Below are 24,667 nucleotides of genomic sequence, written 5' to 3' on the forward strand. Positions count from 1 at the left end.
TGCTGAACATTTACCTTTTACATTTAATTATTAAAAATGTAAAATGAGAAATTATACTGACCCCAAAACTTTTGAACGGCAGTGTATATACACATAAAATGTTGTGCATTTCATGTTGTATAAAACACTTTTATAAAAGAAAATGCATGTCTATATAAAAGAAAAACCTCATATAAGATCACTTGTGAATCATCTCTCCTACACACTAATAGGAGTAAATTAATTTTTGTTTAAGTCTCCTGCTTCTCAGAAGTTTCTCCTGAGAAAACGACCCCATTAATCTCACATCTGCCCCCTCCAGAGTTTCAAAAGAAATCCTAACAATGTCTGAAAAATGTGCTGAGATTTGCCAAGACATCAAAGCCTGCAATCAAAAGATTTCAGTGCAAACTCAGGGATTTCTTATCAAATTCTCCCAAGACCAAATGATCTGAGCTTTGTTATCCACAGCGTGTGCTGATACTTATTTAAAACATAACTGAAAACTCCTGTGCTATGAAAGAGAGAGAAAAAAAAAAATGTTCCTCTGGGAGGATGCAAACTAACAGTCTCTCACCTGCAGACATCTCTATATTGCTTTGGACCTCCATTGTTGTAGGTTGAACAGCCAGAGACAGACACATCTGATTCACATCCTGCCTCCGTCCAATCAACTCGCTGTGCAATGCCTGTGTCGAACAACACATTAAAGATGCAGAGGTGTGACATTTAAACTAAATCACACAGATAAACCTAGACATTCATTACATCTCATTCCAGATTTAAAGGTGGTGAAATTGGAAATATAATTACTCAAAAAGCAATCAGAAAGCAATGTATAAACCCAAACATCAGCTGAGCAGAAAGTGACAAATTGAGGAGCAAAATCGTTGAACCAGAAGGAAGAAGAAAAAAAAACCTTTTGATTAATTCAGTGTGTTTTTTTACTGATAAAGCGAGATAATATCACCAACAAATCACATGCAATAATGATATAAAAAATTGATATGTGAAATAAATGAGGTACTTTACTGTAAAAATGTTTAATTCAATCACCATTTTGTTTAGCGCTATTATTATTCGAGCTCTGTTTGTCAAGACAGACTTATTGCAACTGATGTAAATAATGCAATGTTTTAATGCGGTAAATACAATAAACAGCCATGATAAACAGTGCTGTGCATCTAAAGGACATCAATAATTCAGCAGAGCAATAACAAACAAAATGATAGCACAGCTTCTGTTTGAGGAACAGTAATCAAGGGGTTTAATTATTTTGTATTGTATCCTTTTATTAAAGTAGAAACGTCTGTATTATCGAAGGACTGTGAAATGCCTGTTTAAAAAGGCAAAAATCTGTGCACAGGAGGAGGTACTGCGTACAAAGTGGAAAATTATAACACATTATGTATAAAAGATACGACTAGCATTTAACTCTCATTCCTAGTGAGGTTTAATGGCCCTTAAAGGATTACTCCACTTCTAGAATAAAGATTTTCTGATAATTTACTCACCCTCATGTCATCCAAGATACTCACGTCTTTCCTCAATTTTTGGAGGAAAACACTGCAGAATTTTTCTCCATATAGTGGACTTCAATGGTGCTCAACAGATTGAAGGTTAAAAATGCAGTTACAGTGCAGCTTCAAAGGGCTCTAAATGATCCCAGCAGAGGAAGAAGGGTCTTTTCTAACAAAACAAACAGTAATTTTCTTAAATAAATTATTATTTATACACTTTTTAACCACAAATGCTCGTCTTGTCTAGCTCTGCAATGCACATGCGTACTCTGTGTGCTCCGATTCAACAGTTAGGATATGTCGGAAAAACTCAACTCATCAAAATCTCATTTTCTCCTCCAACTTCAAAATCGTCCATTTTGTAAAGTATTGCAAGTTTATATTTAAGAATTCGGATTTTATAACTAGCAATTGCGAGTTTATATCACACAATTCTGATCTCAATTCCCAGAATTGTAGTTTATATCTCTGAATTCTGAATTAATATCACACAATTCTGACTTAATTTCTCAGAATTGCGAGTTTATATCTCAGAATTCTAACTTAACTCGCAATTGCGGGATATAAACTCGTAATTGAGAGTTCTAAAATCAGAATTCCAACATTTCTTTATTTTTTCTTTATTTACTTTATTTTTGAAAATTGCAAGTATCTATCATGCAATTCTGACTTTATTTCTCAGAATTTCGAGTTTATATCACGCAATTCTGACTTCCTTTTTCAGAAATGTGCATTTATATCTCAGTATTTTGACTTCATAACTCGCAATTGTGAGTTTATTTCTCAGAATTGCAAGTTTATTTAATGCAATTCTGATTTTATTTCTGAGAATTGCAAGTTTAACTCAGAATTCTGACTTTATTTCTGAGAATGGCAAGTTTATATCATGCAATTCTGATTTTATTTCTCAGAATTGCGAGTTTATATCACTCAATTCTGACTTTTTCAGAAATGTGCATTTATATCTCAGTATTTTGACTTCATAACTCGCAATTGTGAGTTTATTTCTCAGAATTGCAAGTTTATATCATGCAATTCTGATTTTATTTCTGAGAATTGCAAGTTTATAACTCAGAATTCTGACTTCCTTTCTCAGAATTGCGAGTTTATATCACGCAATTCTGACTTTTTCAGAAATGTGCATTTGTCTCAGTATTTTGACTTCATAACTCGCAATTGCGAGTTTATATCAAGCAATTGCGACTTTATTTCTCAGAATTGCATGTTTACATCACGCGATTCTGATTTTATTTCTGAGAATTGCAAGTTTATATCATGCAATTCTGACTTCCTTTCTCTAAATTGCAAGTTTATATCTCAGTATTTTGACATTATAACTCGCAATTGCGAGTTTATATCACGCAATTGCGACTTTATTCCTCAGAATTGCATGTTTATATCACGTAACTGTGTAACATATAAACTCGTAACTGTGAGTTCTAAAATCAGAATTCCTAAATGTATTAATTTTTTCTTTATTTACTTTATTTCTGAGAATTGTGCGTTTATATCCCAGTATTTTGACTTCATAACTCGCAATTGCGACTTTATTTCTCAGAATTGCATGTTTATATCACGCAATTCTGATTTTATTTCTTAGAATTGCGAGTTTATATCACGCAATTCTGATTTTATTTCTCAGAATTGCATGTTTATATCACGCAATTCTGATTTTATTTCTTAGAATTGCGAGTTTATATCTCGGAATTCTGACTTAATATCCCGCAATTGCGAGTTTATATCTCGGAATTCTGACTTAATAACTTGCAATTGTGGGATATAAACTCGTAATTGCCAGTTCTAAAATCAGAATTCCTAAATTTCATAATTTTTTCTTTATTTACTTTATTTCTGAGAATTGCGCGTTTATATCTCAGTATTTTGACTTTATAACCCGTAATTGCGAGTTTATATCACGCAATTGCAACTTTATTTCTTAGAATTGCGAGTTTATATCTCAGAATTCTGACTTTATTTCTCGAATTCGCAAATTTGTATCACGCAATTCTGAGAAAAAAGTCAGAATTGTGAAATAACAAGTCACAATAACCTTCTTTATTTAGTGGCGGAATTGGGCTTCCATAGTATTGAACTGGAGTGCATTGAGTACACATGTGCATCGCAGAGCTAGACAAGACAAGCATTTGAGGTTAAAAAGTATATAAATTATATATATATATATTTTTTTTTTTTAATAACCGATCATTTAGCAAGATAAGACCCTTATTCCTTGGCTGGGATCGTGTAGAGCCTTTTGAAGCTGCATTAAAACTGCATTTTTAACCTTTAATCCATTGAGCACCACTGAGGATAATTTCTTTGTGACTTAAGAAATAAAACATCTTGGAATACATGGGGGTAAGTAAATGATCAGAAAATTTTTATTTTGGAAGTGGAGTAATCCTTTAAAATCCGCGATGACTGTTTTTTATTCAGTTTAACCTGTGAACACACACACAGCAAAACTGACCGTACAGTAGCCTTGATTCTGCAGTAAAGTATGCACATCGTCTCCCGTCGGCCTTTGACTTGTCAGCTCCTCATCTTTCAGCTTTACCCAGAACCAAAGCTCCTCAAGGATGGCTATGAGTCCTGTCCATTTCTCCGCGCCAGCCTCCAAACACTCTCTGACAAAACATGACAGTTTGAAGGAAAGTTCAGGACACTAGAGGTATCCGTTTGTTTATATTGCACAAACCTTCTCGAGGCTATATGGATGTGGTCCACATCTCTAAACTTTCCAAGCTCTTGTGCCTTGGTATTCAGGATCTGAGCCCCCAGAGCCCTTTTAGAAAGATCAGTCTGGGTATCAACATCTGTCTGAATGTCCTGAGGAGAAATAACAGCATGCACAAGCTCAAATTGCACCAATTCAAAAACATCTCAATAGACTCTGATTGAGTGATCTTTCCCTTGGTCTGTGTGGCCTATAAATAGGACTTAAATGAAGAGAAAATATCACCACTTCAATAGCTGTTTAAAGGAATAGTTCAACCAAATATTAAAGTTTGCTTAAAATGTACTTATCCTCAGGCTATCAAAGATGTAGATTAATTTGTTTCTTTATCAGAACAGATTTGGAGAAATGTAGCATTTCATCACTCTGCAATAATTGATGGATTGGAGTGGTGTGGATTATTGTGATGCTTTTATCATCTGTTTGGACTCTCATTCTGACGGCACCCATTCACTGCAGAGGATCCATTGGTGAGCAAGTGATGGAATGCTATATTTCTCCAATTATGTTCCCATGAAAAAACAAACTCATCTACATCTTGGATGCCCTGAGAGTAAGTACATTTTCAGCATCAGCACGTTCATTTTTCGATTAACTATTCCTATTCTAATGACACTAATGCAACCTGGAAAATACATGACTAGCAATCCAAAAAAATCAATTTGTGGTTGACAACTGCTTGCAAAATAAAGCATTACCTCAAATTGCACACACCTCACCTGCCTTCTACGGTCTGCTGTAATTCCTTCCTATAAAACTTTCATTTATGGTGGCAGTCTCCTTAAAGCCTGCACAGACATAATGACTGGTTGGTTTATACCAGAAAAATATAGCTCTCTCGTTTAGGGCCACAGTGATGATATACAGCCAAAGAAAGACATCAAACAGAGACATAAGACAGTCTTTGCTTATTATGCTGGAATCCTTTAATACCCTTATCTATTCTGCTAATAAGTGGAGCTGGGAAAGATGAAGGAAAATGACATTTGCCATCATTATTACTGCTAATGATGCTTAAAAACATTAGATAGCTTGATCAAATCTATTACAATCTCGTGTGCTCACTGCATGCGTTAATGAGGTTTTAGCTGGTACAAATAATAAGTATAAAAAAACAATTAAGTATAAAAAATTAATCAGATTACAAATAGAGCATTCACCAAATTATTTAGAAGTACGATGACACTGCAAATGACGGACTTCTGAGCAATCTGATTTAAAATTCATAGGCTGTTTTTAACCAAGAGAAACTTCTGCTTTGATGGTGAATGTTTGCACTTTAAATAAAACTTAAAAGTCTCTTCCAGGTGTTAGGACTTCAACTCTATTACATATTGTAAGTGGAAAGATAGTTATATAATCATATAATTGTAATAATTATAGGTATTTGAAAGCTGATAATGTATTACCCTCGATCCAGTTTGCACTTGTGTCACGATTTAGTCAGTTTACCCGGATGCGCGGCCATATTGGCGATACTCGCATCTAAACAACAGCATATATTGCACGGGTAATATAATAACAAACAGTGTTGGAGAAAGTTACTTTTAAATGCATTATAATGCATTAAAATATTGAGTTACTCCATAAAGAAGTAACTAGTTACATTACTTAGTTACTTTTTATGGAAAGTAATGCGTTACGTTATAAAGTTATAATAATATATTATTAAATATACTTTTGAGTTACTTTTTAAATCTGGACAGGGCTTGCTTGTTTGTTTTTAATATAAAATGTTCTAATTTTGACAAATGTAAAAGCCGTTTTACACCAAAAGCCTCAGGCTTAGAGAAAAGTAAATTCACGTCTGTACAGTAGAACGCAGAAATAAAAACTCTTCAACAATAAAAAAAGGAAAACAAATGTTAGATTATCTTGAGTCATTTTTGCTCATTAGTATGGATGAATTGGATCATCGAAGGTTGGCAGCAAAGACATCGGTTAATAAAATGGGATTGAATACATAAAGGATATTTTTATCATTTAACATTTAATTATGGCAGGTTTGCGTTGAATTTAACTGTTTTTATTCATTTTGAAGAATACTGTATCTGGGGTTTTTTGTGAGTGAGATTAATTAATGCATGTTCACATTTATTCTAGAACTAAAGTAACATTTTAACGTTACTCACAATTTCTCTCAAAATGGAGACAGGAGAGCTTTTAATCAATAAATCGGGGAGGTAACTGGTGTTACTTGTTTGAAAAAGTAACTCAGATATTTTCTTGTCAATCAAAAAGTAATGCGTTACTTTACTAGTTTACTTTAAAAAGTAATATTATTACGTAACTTGCACTACTTGTAAAGCGTTACCTCCAACACTGCTACCCAATACATTGTTCTGCTAATTTTTGCTGTCTAAACCACGGAAAAACATCTGGAAGCTATTAAATCATACAGAGAAGGATTTAGAGAGCAAGACAAGGATTAACCAGTTAATAAGTGGTAAAGAGCAGCATTTATTGAAGATATTAGTCTAATATTTCACCTACCTCAGTACCTCACCGGAAATTATCAGAACAAACACGAATGTTGTCAAGATTCTTGCCCTGGAAATCCTGGTTCAGTTTGGCCAACCACAAACGCCTTTAGTTCCTCAGTTTTTTTGCACTCTTCTCCTTAATTTGGTATAGGCTAACTTTTGGCAGTCTATTGTAGGCCTACTCCAAATGTTTTTCCCAGTCCGACCGATTAGTACAGGCCAAGACATGACAATAACGGACCATTTTCAGCAGCAATAATCAGGAAAATATGCGAGTTTTGTTCGGTTCAGTGATGACAATTTGTCATCGCGTCCTGAAAACACTCAATTATAACTCAACGCAGCTTTGCGATAAAAGAGCGTAATCAGTATACTACGATTCTAAGAACAAATGACTCTTATGAGTCGGTTCTTTTAAATGAATCGTTCAAAAAGACTCTGAACTCAGCTACTGAATCAACACTTACTGAACTAGAAGTTCAATGCTCAACCAAGAGAACATAAGCTTGAAAACATGACATTTTATGACATAATATCCACAGCTTTTAAATTGTATTAGCCTCATTCATGTTTGTAAGATTTAACAGGCAAGTAAGTTCACATCATTCACATAACGCATTCTGTTTTATTCTTGTTTTTTATTTATCCATATTTTTGATTTTATTCCAAATTGAGATTACACTATAAAGCCCAATAAAATATCTGTAAAAGCATTCAAAGTGCTTTTAAGAGATGTGCCTTGTAAATATATCCCTATATGTAGTGCTTGGCATCTTTGAGATAACCAGTAAAAGTTGCTTTTAGCCAGAGAAATCAGAGATTGGCACACACGTGCTGAGGAAGACATTAAGAAGTAGTTTATAAATGCCAATGCGTTAATGTTCTTGCCATCTTATAGATCTAGTGCACTGCCAACTCAGGGGCAGTTGGAAGTGGTACCAGGATGGCCGAGTGGTTAAGGCGTTGGACTTAAGATCCAATGGACAAATGTCCTCGTGTGTTCAAACCCCACTCCTGGTAGATTTGCGCAAATTTTCAATGAAATTAAGCAATGCTCTGTGTGAAAAATAGTCAGAAGTGATCCATTATGGAAAATAGTGCTGATTTATAAATGTTGTTCAGAGGAGCCAAACATGTACAGCAGGGTTCCCCAAATCTTACCCTGGAGGTCCAATGCTCTGCAGAGTTTAGCTCCAACCCTGATCACACTCACCTACCTGTTATTCTCTAATGATCCTGAAGACCTTGATTAGCATGCTCAGGTGTGTTTGATTAGGGTAAGAGCTAAACTCTGCAGGAAAATGGATCTCAAGGTCCAGATTTGATGATCCCTGATGTACAGTATATAATGTCACTTATGCACTAATTTCTGTGTAATTGACAAGACTTCAGTTAATAAGCAATCAAAAGTATCTGCATAAGGTTCCTGCTGAAATACGAAATAAATGAAATACATAAGATAAATGCCTTGTGCAGATAAAGCATGCAAAACAGTTTTTTTAAGCATTTCCTGCTCTTTTTCTTAGATCTTTATTTAGTATGAATCTAATTTTTTTGTCCCATACCACATTTCTAAAAAGACTCCTGAAACTTGGCTTAGAACGTCTTTTAAATAAACAGTAAAAGTGTGTTTGCTTTTAGTCTGTAAAATGAGAGATTGGCATATCATTTTAAGACTTTAAGAAATTTATGAATATAAATGCATCAATGAAAAAAAAATACTGTATCAACCTAAAACGGTGACCAGGATGGCCGAGTGGTTAAGGCGTTGGACTTAAGATCCAATGGACAAATGTCCTCGTGGGTTTGAACCCCACTCCTGGTACATTTTCAATTAAATTAAGTGATGCTCTGTGTGAAGAATAGTCAAAAGTAATGCTGTTGTGATGCATTATGAAAAATAGTGCTGAATTATCAATGTTGTTTAGAGGAGCCAAACGTCTATATAATGTCACTTATGCACTAATTTCTGTGTAATTAACAAGACTTCAGTTAATAAGCAATCAAAAGTATCTACATACGGTTCCTGCTGAAATACAAAATAAATGAAATACATAAGATAAATGCCTTGTGCAGATAAAGCATGCAAAACAGTTTTTTTAAGCATTTCCTGCTCTTTTTCTTAGATCTTTATTTAGTATGAATCTAATTTTTTTGTCCCAAACCACATTTCTAAAAAGACTCCTGAAACTTGGCTTAGAACGTCTTTTAAATAAACAGTAAAAGTGTGTTTGCTTTTAGTCTGTAAAATGAGAGATTGGCATATCATTTTAAGACTTTAAGAAGTTTATGAATATAAATGCATCAATGAAAAAAAATACTGTATTAACCTAAAACGGTGACCAGGATGGCCGAGTGGTTAAGGCGTTGGACTTAAGATCCAATGGACAAATGTCCTCGTGGGTTCGAACTCCACTCCTGGTAGATTTGCACAAATTTTAATGAAATTAAGCAATGCTCTGTGTGAAAAATAGTCAGAAGTGATGCATTATGAAAAATAGCGCTGACTTATAAATGTTGTTCAGAGGAGCCAAACATGTACAGTATATATGTCACTTATGCATTAATTTCTGTGTAATTGACTTCAGTTAATAAGCAATCAAAAGTATCTGCATAAGGTTCCTGCTGAAATATGAAATAAATGATATACATAAGATAAATGCCTTGTGCAGATAAAGCATGCAAAATAGTTTGTTATTTTTATTTTTTAAAGCATTTCCTGCTCTTTTTCTTAGATCTTTAAGTATAAATCAAATTTTTTGTCCCATACCACATTTCTAAAAAAGACTCCTGAAACTTGGCTTAGAACGTCTTTTAAGTAAACAGTAAAAGTGTGTTTGCTTTTAGTCTGGAAAATGAGAGATTGGCATATCATTTTAAGACTTTAAATTTATGAATATAAATGCATCAATGAAAAAAATACTGTATCAACCTAAAACCATGACCAGGATGGCCGAGTGGTTAAGGCGTTGGACTTAAGATCCAATGGACAAATGTCCTCGTGGGTTCAAACCCCACTCCTGGTACATTTTCAATTAAATTAAGTGATCCTCTGTGTGAAGAGTAGTCAGAAGTAGTGCTGTTGTGATGCATTATGAAAAATAGTGCTGAATTATCAATGTTGTTTAGAGGAGCCAAACATCTATATAATGTCACTTATGCACTAATTTCTGTGTAATTAATAAGACTTCAGTTAATAAGCAATCAAAAGTATCTGCAACCGGTTCCTGCTGAAATACAAAATAAATGATATACATAAGATAAATGCCTTGTGCAGATAAAGCATGCAAAATATTGCAGTTTGTTTTTTTTATGTTTTAATGATTAAATTTTAGTGCATTTCCTGCTCTTTTTCTTAAATTTAACACAAGCAGCATTAAAAAGTATAAATCAATTAATTTTTTTCATCCCATTTAAGACTCCTGAAACTTGGCTTAAAATGTCTTTCAGATAAACCGTAAAAATGTGTTTGCTTTTAGTCTGGAAAATGAGAGATTGGCATATCATGTTAAGACTTTAAGAAGTTTATGAATATAAATGCATCAATGAAAAAAATACTGTATCAACAAAAAACCATGACCAGGATGGCCGAGTGGTTAAGGCGTTGGACTTAAGATCCAATGGACAAATGTCCTCGTGGGTTCGAACCCCACTCCTGGTAGATCTGCACAAATTTTCAATTAAATTTAGTGATGCTCTGTATGAAGAATAGTTATAGTTTCATAATTCATTATGAAAAATAGTGCTGACTTATCAATGTTGTTCAGAGGACCTAAATATAATGTCACTTATGCACTTATTTCTGTGCAGTTGATATTGATGAAATGTGCAGATTAGGCATGCAAACTATTGCAGTTTGTTCTTTTTATGTTTTAGTGATTGAATTTCAGTGCATTTCCTGCTCTTTTTCTTAGATTTAACACAAGCAGCAGCTTTATAAAGTAGAAATCTTTTTTTTTTTGTCCCATACCACATTTCTAAAAATACTCCTAAAACTTGGCATAAAACGTCTTTCAGATAAGCAGTAAAACTGAAGTAGAAGTGGTACCAGGATGGCCGAGTGGTTAAGGCGTTGGACTTAAGATCCAATGGACAAATGTCCTCGTGGGTTCGAACCCCACTCCTGGTATATTTGCACAAATTTTCAATGAAATGTAGCAATGCTCAGTGTGAAGAATAGTCAGAAGTGAGGCATTATGAAAAATAGTGCTGACTTATCAATGTTGTTCAGAGGACCTAAAGATAATGTCACTTATGCACTAATTTCTGTGAAGTTGATAAGACTAAAGTTAGTAGGCGATCAAAACTATCTGCATAAGGTTCCTAATGAAATGCATAAGATAAATGCCTTGTGCATATAAAGCATGCAAAATATTGCAGAGTTCTATTCATCTTTTAATGTCTGAATTTCAGTGCATTGCCTGCTCTTTTTTTAGATGTAACACAAGCAGCAGCTTTATAAAGTATAAATCAATTTTTTTTTCTAAATAAAATACTCCCATTTCTAAAAAAGACTCCTGAAACTTGGCTTAAAAAGTCTTTCAGATAAGCAGTAAAAGTATGTTTGCTTTTAGTCTTGAAAATGACAGATTGGCACATTGTTTCAAGACTTTAAAAAGTTCACGAATGTCAATGCATCAATTCTCTTAACCAGAATGCATCCCGCTGTGAAAAAATACTGGTATGGACATAAAAGCGTGACCAGGATGGCCGAGTGGTTAAGGCGTTGGACTTAAGATCCAATGGACAAATGTCCTCGTGGGTTCGAGCCCCACTCCTGGTAAAAACCTGAGATTTTAAAGAGATTGCATAAAAGTTTGAAAGGCAAATTCCTGTCTAATTACAGTAATAAAATAATCAACATTGGTCAAGTCAGCTGTAAAAATCACTGCTGATTTGTTTTAATATAAACCCCAGTTTAGCCACAGATTAATCGTTCATCTGTTTGCCACATTGTTGGATGTTAAAACTGGGTAATGCATTGATAATTTCTTGTGGTGCTTCTGAACCATTTACTGAGAATCTCTGATCCAAAATTATCACACTCATGAACAAATCTAAATAAAATACATCTTCATAGTATAAACAAAGTATTTTAATACAAACGTTTTTTTTTTTTTACCTTGCACAGTTTCTGATAACGTGGTGACGTGACGGCCATTCTTTGAATGTGTTGTAGAAAAATCATCACTTTCTGCAGCGAAGATCTCACCATAGCCATTATCTTCAGACTGCTGGGCTTGTTTAAGATTCTCATCCTAAAGGATTCCAACTCCTGATGTTTGCACAGTTAACACATCATCTAGGCTTTGCAAGTGGATCCAAATACACCTACAGCATGTCCAGCAACTTAAGAGGTCATTTGCAAGTGTGAAGTAAAACGCCTCTCCAAAGCAGCAAACAAAGCCAGCACAACGATCCGACTCAAGAGATGTCCTGTCTTCAGGCTTGCACTTTAATCTTCAAAGGGATACTGAACAATGAAGAAAGGAGTGATTTAGAACCATGAAAATGGAAACTTGGGCTACGGTGCAAAAGCTTGTTTCCTTGTCAGCAAAAACTCCCTGTCTGGGTGAGATGATGCTGAGCGAGAGAATGAGAGTCTGAGTGAGTGGCAGAGAGAGAGAGAGAGAGAGAGAGAGAGAGAAAGAGAGAGAGAGAAAGAGAGAGAGATTTGGAGAGAGCACACAGCATGCACACAACAAGACTGCATTACAGAGTGAGGACCATAGCCTTATAGCAGTAATCGGTTAAAATTCTTACTGACGGTTAACGGTTAAACGGTCAATATGAGCATCCCTACCTTATACAATCAAAAATGCAATATTTTTTCATTGCAAAAGGTATTAAATAAAAAGTATTGCAATTTCAGAATATCTTAGTATTTGGTTTGTCATATTTTGCTTGCTCTGCTGACAGCAGCACTAGAGCTGACAATAATAAAACCTGATGAATACAATATTTGATTTGAGATGTTCTGAAGAACATTTGACAACTGTAAACAGTCAAATAATCAATGTTAAAAATATTCAATTCTTTGTCTTTGAAATACCAAGAACAACTGACTTCAATAAACAATATGAACTTTAAAGCACTTTTATAGTGAAAATATGAAGTTCATACACAAGAAGGAAAAACACCTCAGGCCTAAACTGAGGAAAACTATGCGATTTGGTACAGCTGTTGATATTTACATATCATTTTATTATATATTCATAATTTTAATTCATTTGCAGTATATATTTTTTTTCTGTTAAAACCTTATATGTGTGTGTTTTTTCCCCCAAAAAGCCCCAAAACAAGAATGAAAAATGGGTGACTCCAAATACTGCCATCACAAACGTGATTAAAACAAAACACACAAGAAGATTAGAGTAAAGAGGTGTGGTGTGGATGGTCAAAGGTCTATTTTATAACCAGGATGGCCGAGTGGTTAAGGCGTTGGACTTAAGATCCAATGGACAAATGTCCTCGTGGGTTCGAGCCCCACTCCTGGTAGATATGCAAGAGTTTTAAATGCATTGCTATGATGTTTATAGGTACATACATATATGGCTTTCAACAAACAGGCTTCTGAGAAGCAATCCTAAAACAAATCATCAACCAGACATACTAAAATAATAACTATTTCAGTAATATGTCAAATTAATTGTTAATAGCATATTAATTAATAGCTAAATAATTACAAGTTTCAACAAATACAACACCCACTGTTTTATTATGATCTTTATCTGTTGAGATAGAAAAACAATGCTGACATCTAGTGGAGTAACATGGCAACATATTTTCACTGTTATGAATCATTCAAGCCTGATGGGAAAATGTGCGGGCTCTGAAACAGTGTAAACAATATCTTAATTTTATCTTTTTCTCAGTGCATTTGTAAGTTGCACATTATATAGAAAGACAGTATGAAGGCCAGTGTTAGTATTACTGGTCTTTCATGCATACAAAGTGAATTACAATATCTGTAGGCCTCATTATATCACATGCAAAATCCACAGAAGAAAAGACTAAAGTCTAAAGTCTTTTCTTATGATAGGCATTACAGACTAACTGAAGAAAAAAGAAAGACAATTAACTGCTTTTCATGAAAATGTATTGAACTGAACAACACATTTACTGCATAATTTCTTATTTTGCTTTTAACCTGCCTTTTAGGAACTAGTAAAATACTCCAGAGTTCAGCAGCTCTGAATCACATCCTATAGTTGTTTGATACATAGCAGGTCACTAACTTTAGCACAAAGACCAGGATGGCCGAGTGGTTAAGGCGTTGGACTTAAGATCCAATGGACAAATGTCCTCGTGGGTTCGAACCCCACTCCTGGTAGAACCTTTAAACATTTGTGGATTTAATGTAGAATACTGTAAATCTTGGGAGAACATGTAGTTTATGTAACCAACAGAGAAACAAGTGACAAATAGCCTAGTAAATCAATGACATGCTGAGTTAATACTTTGACAATGTAACTCCAGTTTACTCTTCTGCTAGAAATGCGTATAACTATGGTTTTTCATAAGCATTTCATTACATATTGTACTGTTTAAACTTCCTAATTATGCTCTAAACAGGGTTTGTATAAAGGTGCGTAAAGTACTTGAATCTGACTACTTGAATTTCAAATGTAAGGCCTGGGAAACAGCAAAATTCCTAAAGGGATGCTTGAAAACTACTTGAATTATTGAAAGACAGAGTATCTATGAAATAATTTTTTTTTTTTTTTTTTCAATAAGCACATATCTTTTCATGCAGAATTAACACTTTAGCCGGTCTGATGTTGACCTTATGTGCCGTTTATAACAATTTACTGATCAACTGAACATTCATTTCAATGGTATTAGATGACTGGATGCATGATTTTACTTTTAAACTTTTAAATCCTGGCCATTTAAAAGATAACATTTTCTAATATAGTATTTATATTACAGTTAGTGTAATATTTAAGGTTAAATACATTTGAATGTGTATTTGGACATGATCAAACACTCTTTTTTTGTTTCGATTTAACGATTTAATGTTAAATTAAAAAAAAGTAATTTACTCGAGTTATTTTATGATATTCAAATATACAACATAACTGAATATTAAAAGGCAAGCAAAAATGGCATTTAACATAATAGAAAAGATGAAAATAGTGTTTAAAAAACACAAGGCAACGAATTGCATTCAGCATATTTTTATCGTATTTCTTGAATGCAGTCTTTACTGAAACTCATTCAACCTCCTACAGTGAGAGAAAGATTGCAGAAAGACTAAAAATGTAAAAATATGACAACTAGTATCTGGTTATGGTAGCTATTATGGTGTTTCTCACGTTATCTAACCGCATTTACAATATAACTGTTTATTTTTTAACGATAAACATTAACTATGACACGCTTCATAAAATAACTGGCCAGTTTTCCAATAGGTCAACTGATGCGTTAAAATTTTAAAAAATGCAGTAATTTCTTCGATTTACCGACGACTGTGCTTGAGAAGCACTGAAATGAATGGGCTTCTATGGAGGAACTATTGGTTGTTTGGAACTATTGGCCGCTCCATGACACGCTTTACTTCCGCATTCCTCAGTTCCTATGGAAGCCTATGGGAGTGTCGCAACTCTGTTTCTCTATGGCTCTGCCATGTACTTGTCTAGATCAACTTTGAATAAAAATAGAAATTTAGAGCCAGATGATTTTTGTATTTGAAATTTAAATCAAACCTACACCCTTGTTTTAATATATACAAATGCATGTAATATTTTTTTTAAAATTGGTATTAAATCAGTTGCTGCCAAAATAACGATCTATTTTAAATGTTATGTGCTTTATTATTATTACTTTTTGTTCTTAAAGTTGACACCATTGCATACTTTGCAAGATTTTTCAGAAATACCAAAAAGCCTCAAGACAAAGCCTCAAGCCACAAATCAAAAAGACTACCTAGTTTGAAAAAAGGCATTTTAGAAAGAAAGAAGAAAGTTGGTCTTTGGGTAGATGTGGTTATCAAAAACAAAGAAACGGTGAAATCAAATTCCTCAATATGAGGTTAGTTTATGTAATTCCTCAATTTGAGGTCATTTAAGCCCCATAGTGACCAGGATGGCCAAGTGGTTAAGGGGTTGGACTTAAGATCCAATGGACAAATGTCCTCGTGGGTTCGAACCCCACTCCTGGTAGATATGCAAGTGTTTTAAATGCTTTACTATGATGTCTCCTGGTAGGACTCCCTAACATTTAAATTATGTTTAATACAAACTTTAGGATAAAATGTAGATATGCAGCCAACAGAGAAAAGTGACTGAGCAACCTAGTAAACCATATGCTTAGTTAATGCACCTCTAATCCAGCGGTTAAGGTGTTAAACTTAAATTCAAATGGACAAACGTCCTCGTGGGTTCGAACCCCACTTCTGGTCAAATTTTGCGAGATTTAAAAGCAATATCATGTTGACTTAAACCCTTGATTCTAATGAAAATGCAACAATGTAAAGAAAGAAAAGCAGTTATCAGTTTGGTAATGAGATTGCAAAGTTTAGTATTCAAGCCACCAAGTACTTTTACACAACCCCTTTTGCAAGTCATATTGCAGAAGCAACTTTAAAACTTGGGAAATCTATACTGATGCAATACAATGTACTTCATAACTTTCCTATGAGGAACACTCCTCAACATGGTGATCAAACAAACAAATGCATTAAAAGATAAAAATATTTATTAAATTAATGCAACAAACCATACATACACATACGCAAAAGTACCTTAAAACAAAGCAGTAGATTCATTAGTAAAACACGTTTCTGTATAATATTTGCTTGTGCACTGTACATGGGCGTAAAACGCTTTTTTACTTGCGGTTTCCTTTTTGATATCTTTTACACATCAAGTAAATGTCCTGTGACTCTCACAGAAGTTTAGCAGTGACACTGCAGTATCACTTCAGCTCAATTGCATCGCATCTCATGTGGTTTACAAGAAAACACAAAGTTTTTCACAATGACAACCATCAAGCGCAGGCACTGGGCATCGGTTGGTCTCTTCAAAGCAAATCACAACCACGTGACATGGTTAACACAAGCATGCAAGACTTGTTAGTTTAATATGCTACGGCTTCTGTGAAATGCAAGGCGGTAGCACTGCGATTATTTATTGCAACATGGAAAACAGCAACAGAAGAGCTGTCGGCAAGGGTTTTTCTTCTTGTACTTAACAGCCTTCTTTATCTGAGTTGTGGCTTTGACCACAAAGTCTTGGGTGGCGTATACGTTGGCCTCAATGTTGTCCACCATGGGCCCTTGTTCCTCCACCAACAAGGCCAGCTGGAAAAACAGTTCGTGGATGTCTCTGATGCGACTCTCTAACTCCAAAAGCTCTTTATGGCGATTCTCGATCTCAGTGAGCGCTGAGCGAGCGGTTCGCCCGTCTGTGAGCAAGTCGTCAGAGAAGACGTTCCACTTGCCGGTCTCAATCATTTCTTCGATTTGATCTCCAGTCACTTCCTTACCCATGATCTCCGCTTGCCGTTGGATGCGAGTCTTGCAGTTGTCCCTCTGTGCCATTTCGGCGCTGTTGTACTCGTTCATGGCCTCGTGAAAAGTACCCGTTATAGAGACGAACTGGCCGTGGATCATGCGCACCAAAGCTGAATGGGCTCCGTGTTGCTCCTCCAAATCTTTACAAAGCGTCTCCATCTTCTTTATCCGACCATACAGGTTCTCCCCTTTGGTTTTGATGCTGCGTGCTATCGAGTTCGAGTCACGTTTGATGCTGCTAATGCGTCTGACTGAGGTGAGAAAGCGTGTGTTCTGCTTACCCAGTCTCTTCACCTCAATCCGGAGTTGGGCGATCTCTTTCTGGATGGATTGGGCTTCTCTAAAGGCGTCCTCCATGATGTCCTCGCCCTCGAACACCACCGCATGCTGTTCCAGTTCACCACTGTCCACATCTTCTCCACTATCTACTTGCTCTTCCTCTCTGTGGTCTTTGGTGGCAACACCTCCCAGTTCAACCAGCCTGTCTCTCATCTTTCCTGGGAAATACAGATCAAACCATAGGGTGACCCACTTTGAGATTTTTATTGCAGCACATACAATCAATATACAATCAGACACTGTTCACAATGCAGGCCTGACCGTCTCTCATTGATGGTTTTAGTAGAGGGGTAACCATTCATCATTAAGCTAAACTATATAGGACTAAAAGTATTTGTCATTTAGTTAGTCACCGCAAAGGCAACCATGATGCTGCACATTTCCCACCCAACATATTCACCATACAGAAAATAAAAAGGGTGGGGACTTCCCTTTAGTCCTCTGTTGAACACCATGAGGCAATAAGAGCAATTAAATGACTTAAAGTGCTTAAATCTAAAATCCTGGAGTAAACATATTATTGTCTTAATATGAACATATAAATCACAAAAACAATGTGTGAACAGAACAACAGTCTTTTCTAAGACCATCCCGGATGTAAAATCAACATTGATTTATTGCATTGGTGCACTATGTACATATTAAACTTAATATTATGAGCAAGTGCAGCCACATAAATAAAAACTGACTGTATAGCCTACCAAGTTACCAAGTTTAAGTTTGTCATTTTGACTTCCTCAAAAACAAAGCAGGCTAGATGTCACAAAATAAACCACAATTAAATCTAAGTTAAACCAAACAGAAGAACAATGCTTAAACAGACTCGGCAATCATGCTGTAACTTTTCATTTCAATTTCCTTTTTTAATTTAAGAGTTAACGTTTGATTTGACGTTCAGCTAAACAACCTCGCGACAAACTTTTGTGTAAATCGAATTCAAGTGAGTTGAAATACTGAATTTACAATCACGTTACCTTATTTCATGTCCTCTTGTTCAATTCAAACGCTATAAATGCGAGCTTTTATCGTTTCCTAACGCGCATCAGCTTCTCATGTCACATCGTTGCAGGAAATAACGTTGTAGTCGAATGACTGACTGACTTGAGTTTGACTGGTGGGAGTTTCCGTCAAGTCGAAACACGAAAGTTTACTGGCGTTTACTTAAGTTTGAAATTACCTCACAAACATTTTCTATCGTAACAGAACAGTTACTGTTGGTAACTTTTGGTATGTAGAAAAACTTATAATAGTCATTCATTTTCACTAAAAGTACAAGTTTTTAAATAATGGTTGAATTAATACATGCACACTCTTAAAAATAAAGATTCTTTAATGGCATTGATGCTTTCATGAAGGACTTTTCAAATGCAGAAATGTTCTTTATAGTGGAAAAGGGTCTTCTAAATCTTCTTAATGATTCTGTTCACTGAAAGGTTCTTTGGGGAAACACCACTTTTGAGCCTTTATTTTTAAGAGTGTAGGCTATTCATTAGTGCATCTGTAATATTTAAGACTTGGTATGTTTAGATTCATACATACATGTTATTATGGTGCAGGGGTGATTAAATATTTCTTTTGGGTTCTTCAAAGCGTTTAAAACCCTAAAATGCCACACTTTTCTGCAAATATCATCATAACACTGATGTTTAAAATCCGTTCCCATCATTTTTCTTTTAAAAATTTCAGGTCACACATTCACATTGCAAATCCAGTGGCTGATTCTGTAGCGAAAAATCAATCCCTTCTATTTTTACCAAGGCAAAAAAAATAATCAATTTGTAATTGTGGCAATGCTGGAGCCTAACTTGTCAATACTAATTTTTTGAAAAAACATTATGTGGCTGTGCTAAAAGGCAGACTCAGTTAAACAATCTTGTAATAATACTGCTTTGTTCTTGTCTTTTAACCTTTACAGACAACCTAAGACAAACAGTTCACTTAAGTTCTTAATATACCTGTTATTTTCTAAATATTTTGACAGTTTCTCTAGTAGCAAGATACCCAAACCAATTGTCCTATGAGATATGTGTGCATAGACCCATTGATCTATTGTGCTTTAAACAATTAACCTTTTACAGAAGATCCATAGTTAATCTGTTAATCTGGTTAATCATAACTTTAAAGTCACATTCTGTTCAGATGAAACAAAGGAAATTATTTTTCTGTAAATTGCTAGCAATTTGAAAAAAAAAAAAAACAGAAATAATAAATGTCTGGTGGAATAAAAGGTGTTAATTTACTGATTGTTTTACATTTGTTATAAAATCTACTTCTTGAGCAAACAGCAAGCCAGATATGAGTCACGGTTATCATGTGAGTCCAAAGCAGAAGTGAAACAGCAAATTTTCTGCACAACATGATAGCCAAACCAAGCAACACAATTCAATGGTGTGTGCATATGCAGTATAAAATACTTTATGTAAGATGGTTTTATAATCAGATGTTTATCTCTAATGAAATTTAAAGGGAACTGGTCATTTGGTTCATGCACACACACCACATGATGGCAGTAGAGTTTGGATAATGATTCTCAAAACCTTCTGATCTATTCCTGTGTTAAGTTTTAGACTGTGAATATTTTATGAACTCATGTTTGAGCTTAGCTGCTGCTTTCTGTTTCCTGTGCTGACCAGAAGAGTATGGGTTTCCTCTGTGTATCATGGTTCCTTCCTTGGTCTCAGGGTCTCAGGGAGTTTTTGCTTTCTGCTGAAACTAGTGCTTGCATCACAGCTGTAGGCCTAAAACTGAAACAAAAATGTCAACTGAACTATACTTTCCATCGTCTCCGCAGTACCCACTGTAAAGCCAAAGTATGCTTGTGGTCTGGTCAAAGTGTTAATTATACAAAATGTAACTTAAAAATCAGTGCTTAATGCTTTCATATTTAATTTTAGTCAATTTTATAATACATTGAAATTACAGTATTGTATTGTACAAACAAAGTCTAAATTTAAAAGGCCTAACCAAGCATTTACAAAACCTAATTAGCATTTATTATTCATTTGAACACTCAGCGTTAATTCTGCTCTTTAAAAACGATATCTGTTTTTACTTATGGAATGCTATAGCTAATACTGTTGCATTTAATGTGCATTTTCGTTTCGTTAAATAGAGTGTTTTCACAACGCACATTATTGCTGTGTTTTGGGCTGTACTAATCTGTCGGACCGGGAAAAACATTTTGAGTACTATAGAATGCCAAAAGTTATCAAATCAAGGAGAAGAGTGCAAAAACTCTCTAAGGATAAAAAGGTGTTTGAGGTTGACCAAACTGAACCAGGATTTCCAAGGCAAGAATCTTAACAACATTCCTGATTCTTATTATTTTCCGGTCAGGTAGGTAAAATATTAGGCTAATATCTTAATTAATGCTGCTGGTACATATCTTTACCACCTATTAACTTTGGTTTGCCAAAATATTGTGCCCTTTCCTGCGTACTAAGTCCTTCCAAATATGATTTAGTAGCTTCCACACGTTTTTACCGTGGTTTAGACAGCATTACTTAGCCGAACAACATATTCAGTAGTGCATTAACCATGCAATCCATGCTGCTGTTTACATCCAAGTATTGCCAATATGGCTGTGCATCCGGATAACTGACCAAACCGTGACGAAAGTGCAATGCCTCTATTTTGATTAGCGCTGTGTTTCAGTTTTTATCACACTTTTCTTTGTGGCTGATTAACATTGAAGATTAGTTGAAGATTATTTGTCTTAACAAACTTAAATCAAGAATTAAGATAAAATAATACAGCACAGTTCTTTACTTTTCTCTTGTGGTTACTCTTGTACCAAATATAATAATGTACTGTAATGGTTTTGCTTGTTAATCATGTAAATATTTTTATTTTATTTTTTATTTTAATTTTAAATATTTTTATTTTGCTGTTGATGAATGCAACTGATAGCATGCATATCAAACTGATTATATGCAACAGTCACAAATCACATGAAGCAACTACTGACAATAATTAAAACATGCAAAGAAATGCTGTAATTTAAACATAATTACCTCTAATGCAGTCAGATGACAGTGATCAGAATATTTACTCAGGTCCATATACCGGTATTAGAGCACAGAGATATTGTTGTTCAATATCTGATTGAGTTTCTGACCAGTGCAGATTTTTTTTAAAGATCCATTCTGTAAATAACAGAGCCATATTCTTTTTTCTTTTTTTCTTTGATTTTTTATTATGCAAGTTCTTGAATAAATAAAGTATACATGTCATAATATGTGAAACACAACATCCACATTTAAACATCCATAATAATAAATAAAGTTATGTAAATAACCAGAACTCAACTTATCCCACAAAAACTAAAAAGGAGAAAAAATAAATAATTAAATAAATAAATTGAAAAGGGGGGAGGGCTATAATGAAGGTATATGGTCTCAACAAAGCAAAGTATAGGATTCCACATTTGATAAAATAAATTAACAGAGTCTCTAATCGAGTGTTTAATTTTTTCCAGATGTAGAAAAGACAACAGAGCCATATTAAGTTTTTTTTTTAAGTAATCAGCCCGTCTAAAGCTTTAAGCTTGTTTCAAGATAAACAAAAAGACAAAAATGGTAAAAAAATAAAAATAAAAATAGGTTCCTCTCATTTGTCCTGGAAAGTTTTCTTGTTGTGTACAACAGCCATGATCCACAAAGATCTAACTTTTGTTATTGGACATCTGAAAGGTACTGGATGTCCTTCCAGTAGTAACCTAACAACACTGCAGGAATGCCAGTTTATGCCAGAAAACACCACAGGAATGGCTGCACTAATTTGAATCACCCAAAACAAAATATTTGTAAAAGAAATTTGTGAAATACACACAATACACTTACTTGCATTTTTTTGCACACTGATAGAGAGACTAGAGACACTGCTGGTGCATTTTCAAAAAATCAGTAAAATTCAAATTTATAAAATTTTATTAATGTTTTATGCCTTTACAGCTATTCTAAACTGTGTCTGCTTAGGTTAAGACATAACTCTTGTTTTAAAGTGCTTTCACTGTATGCTCAATTTGTTTGTAATTGAATTACATTCTTCTGCCTGAAGTTCTACCTGCTGTCTCTGTTATCTAAGAGTGCTTGTGTTTGGCACAGTAAACAATGGCATGCTGTGCAAACACTGAGGCTTCTCAAATGAATTATATGGTCAGAATGTCATTTTTATCATTACATTAGTTTATTAAATCAATTTTCAAATAAAAAAAAGGATAACCAATAGAATAAAACCCCTTGGATTTGATAGCAAGAGAGTTCGTGACCTATCATGAACGGCGAGAATGTTTTCTTTCAAATGTTGGAATAGTTAATCTGACATGCATAAAATAACACACAATGAGTCCAGGACTTGGAAAAAGTTGAGTAGATAAGTTAATTAGGCAGATCACAAGAGTATTAATCATGTGCAGCTGCATATTGTAGGGGTCAAAATTGTTTCTTTTATGCCAAAAATCATTATGATGTTAAGCAAAGATCATGTTCCATTAAGATATTTTGTAAATTTCCTACCGTAAATATATCAAAACCTATTTTTTGATTAGTAATATGCATTGCTAAGAACTTCATTTGGACAACTTTGAAGGTTTTCTCAATATTTAGATTTTTTTGCACCCTCAGATTCTAGATGTACAAATAGTTGCATCTCTGCCAAATAATGCCCTATTCTAACAAACCATACATCAGTGAAAAGCTTATTTATTCATCTTTCAGATGATGTACACTAAGTTTGGGGGTCAGTAAATTTTTCTTCTTCTTTTTTTTTTAAAGAAATTTTTTTTCACCAAGGGTGTGTTAAATTGATAAAAAGTGATAGCAAATACTTACATTGTTAGAAAATATTTATATTTCGAATAAATGCTGTTCTTTTGAGCTTTTTATTCATCAAAGAATCCTGAAAAAATATCACAATTTCTAAATAAATACTTATATAATATATAATCCAATATAGATCCAATATAGATAATTCTAATAATAAATCAGTATATTAGAATGATTTCTGAAGGATCATGTGACACTTAAGACTGAAGTAATGGCTGATGAAAATTCTGCTTTGCATCACAGGAATAAATTACATTTTAAAGTATATTCCAATAGAAACCATTATTTTATATTGTAATAACATTTCGCAATATTACAGTTTTTTATATATATATCATTTTGATTAAATAAATGCAGCACTGATGAGCATAAGAGACTTTCTTTAAAAACATTACAACTCTTACTGACCCCAAGTTTTTGACCGGTAATGTAAATCTCAAAAAATGACACTTATGATTGGTTTTGTGGACCATGGTCACAAATAAAGATTAGCTGGTTGACTACAAACAAACTACAGTTATAATTTTGCTTTTATTTTATTTTGGCTTGAACTGAAATTAAAATGACAGTTGTTATATAAGGTAATACAGGTTTTATATGAATTACAAACTCTATATGCCAAAAAAGTACATTTCTAACTGATCTGACACTAAAAGTGTGTTTCTGTTGGATTAATCTTTTTTTAGTCAGGTTGAGGTAGTCATATCAAATAATATTTTTCCATAAAACCAATTTAGATGTTTCCCAACAAAACATGACACAGTGACAGTGTGTATAATATATGCAATATTATTATGCTACTCATCATAAGTAGTACTATTTTCACAATATTTGGCTTGATTTCCTGATCATCTGAAAAAATCTTACATGAATGTTAATCAGAAAAATGAACGTAGTAACTTAAACAATCTATTAGGTTGCAACGTTGGTTGCATAAAAAAAAAATACATAAATACATAAACATCTTTTCTGAAAGGTCCTACGGCTCTCTTTGTTGGCATTAAATTACACCAAATTAGATACCTGTAATTCACTTACCATTAGCAAGTAACTGCAACACACAATTACGCAATCAAACATCCTGAACGGTGGGAACTTTCCATTGCATCTCCCCAGGTTATATTTACAAATCCATATATAAACATGATTGGTTAAATCTGTGCTTAGTGACACTCTGAACAAACAAAACAAGGCTGCATGAACAGAGAGACAAACTCTGACTATGAGAGGGATGTGCATGCCTGTATTTTTTCACAGGGATCATTTCA

The 24,667-nt window shown here is 34.2% G+C and overlaps 2 protein-coding genes and 10 non-coding genes across 12 annotated transcripts in view; 10 read left to right on the forward strand and 2 right to left on the reverse strand.

The window, feature by feature from the left end:
* The window catches only part of LOC141296266 (utrophin-like), a 33,351-nt gene extending 21,471 nt beyond the window's left edge, over positions 1-11,880 (reverse strand). The window contains exons 1-4 of the mRNA XM_073827531.1: positions 11,842-11,880; positions 4,198-4,328; positions 3,970-4,126; positions 557-668 (exon numbers count right to left, since the gene is read on the reverse strand). Of these exons, the coding sequence (XP_073683632.1) occupies positions 557-668; positions 3,970-4,126; positions 4,198-4,328; positions 11,842-11,880 (439 nt within the window). The remainder of the gene's footprint in view (positions 1-556; positions 669-3,969; positions 4,127-4,197; positions 4,329-11,841) is intronic.
* trnal-uaa (transfer RNA leucine (anticodon UAA)) lies at positions 7,657-7,739 on the forward strand. Its single transcript has one exon. It is a non-coding gene; the product is annotated as a tRNA-Leu (tRNA).
* Positions 8,462-8,544, forward strand: trnal-uaa (transfer RNA leucine (anticodon UAA)). The gene has a single exon. It is a non-coding gene; the product is annotated as a tRNA-Leu (tRNA).
* On the forward strand, positions 9,061-9,143 carry trnal-uaa (transfer RNA leucine (anticodon UAA)). Its single transcript has one exon. It is a non-coding gene; the product is annotated as a tRNA-Leu (tRNA).
* On the forward strand, positions 9,663-9,745 carry trnal-uaa (transfer RNA leucine (anticodon UAA)). The gene has a single exon. It is a non-coding gene; the product is annotated as a tRNA-Leu (tRNA).
* On the forward strand, positions 10,298-10,380 carry trnal-uaa (transfer RNA leucine (anticodon UAA)). The gene has a single exon. It is a non-coding gene; the product is annotated as a tRNA-Leu (tRNA).
* On the forward strand, positions 10,766-10,848 carry trnal-uaa (transfer RNA leucine (anticodon UAA)). Its single transcript has one exon. It is a non-coding gene; the product is annotated as a tRNA-Leu (tRNA).
* trnal-uaa (transfer RNA leucine (anticodon UAA)) lies at positions 11,420-11,502 on the forward strand. Its single transcript has one exon. It is a non-coding gene; the product is annotated as a tRNA-Leu (tRNA).
* Positions 11,881-13,134: 1,254 nt separating the features above from the next.
* trnal-uaa (transfer RNA leucine (anticodon UAA)) lies at positions 13,135-13,217 on the forward strand. Its single transcript has one exon. It is a non-coding gene; the product is annotated as a tRNA-Leu (tRNA).
* A 752-nt stretch (positions 13,218-13,969) lies between these two features.
* trnal-uaa (transfer RNA leucine (anticodon UAA)) lies at positions 13,970-14,052 on the forward strand. Its single transcript has one exon. It is a non-coding gene; the product is annotated as a tRNA-Leu (tRNA).
* Positions 14,053-15,800: 1,748 nt separating this feature from the next.
* trnal-uaa (transfer RNA leucine (anticodon UAA)) lies at positions 15,801-15,883 on the forward strand. The gene has a single exon. It is a non-coding gene; the product is annotated as a tRNA-Leu (tRNA).
* A 517-nt stretch (positions 15,884-16,400) lies between these two features.
* On the reverse strand, positions 16,401-18,644 carry LOC141296022 (syntaxin-11-like). The gene is made up of 2 exons (XM_073827305.1): positions 18,549-18,644; positions 16,401-17,732 (listed from the first exon to the last, which is right to left on the reverse strand). The coding sequence occupies exon 2, from the start codon at positions 17,725-17,727 to the stop codon at positions 16,846-16,848; it is 882 nt and encodes a 293-aa protein (XP_073683406.1). The 5' UTR covers positions 17,728-17,732; positions 18,549-18,644; the 3' UTR covers positions 16,401-16,845.
* Between the last annotated feature and the right edge of the window lie 6,023 nt (positions 18,645-24,667).

The sequence above is a fragment of the Garra rufa genome, chromosome 21 (assembly GCF_049309525.1).
Source record: "Garra rufa chromosome 21, GarRuf1.0, whole genome shotgun sequence".
Lineage (NCBI taxonomy): Eukaryota > Metazoa > Chordata > Actinopteri > Cypriniformes > Cyprinidae > Garra > Garra rufa.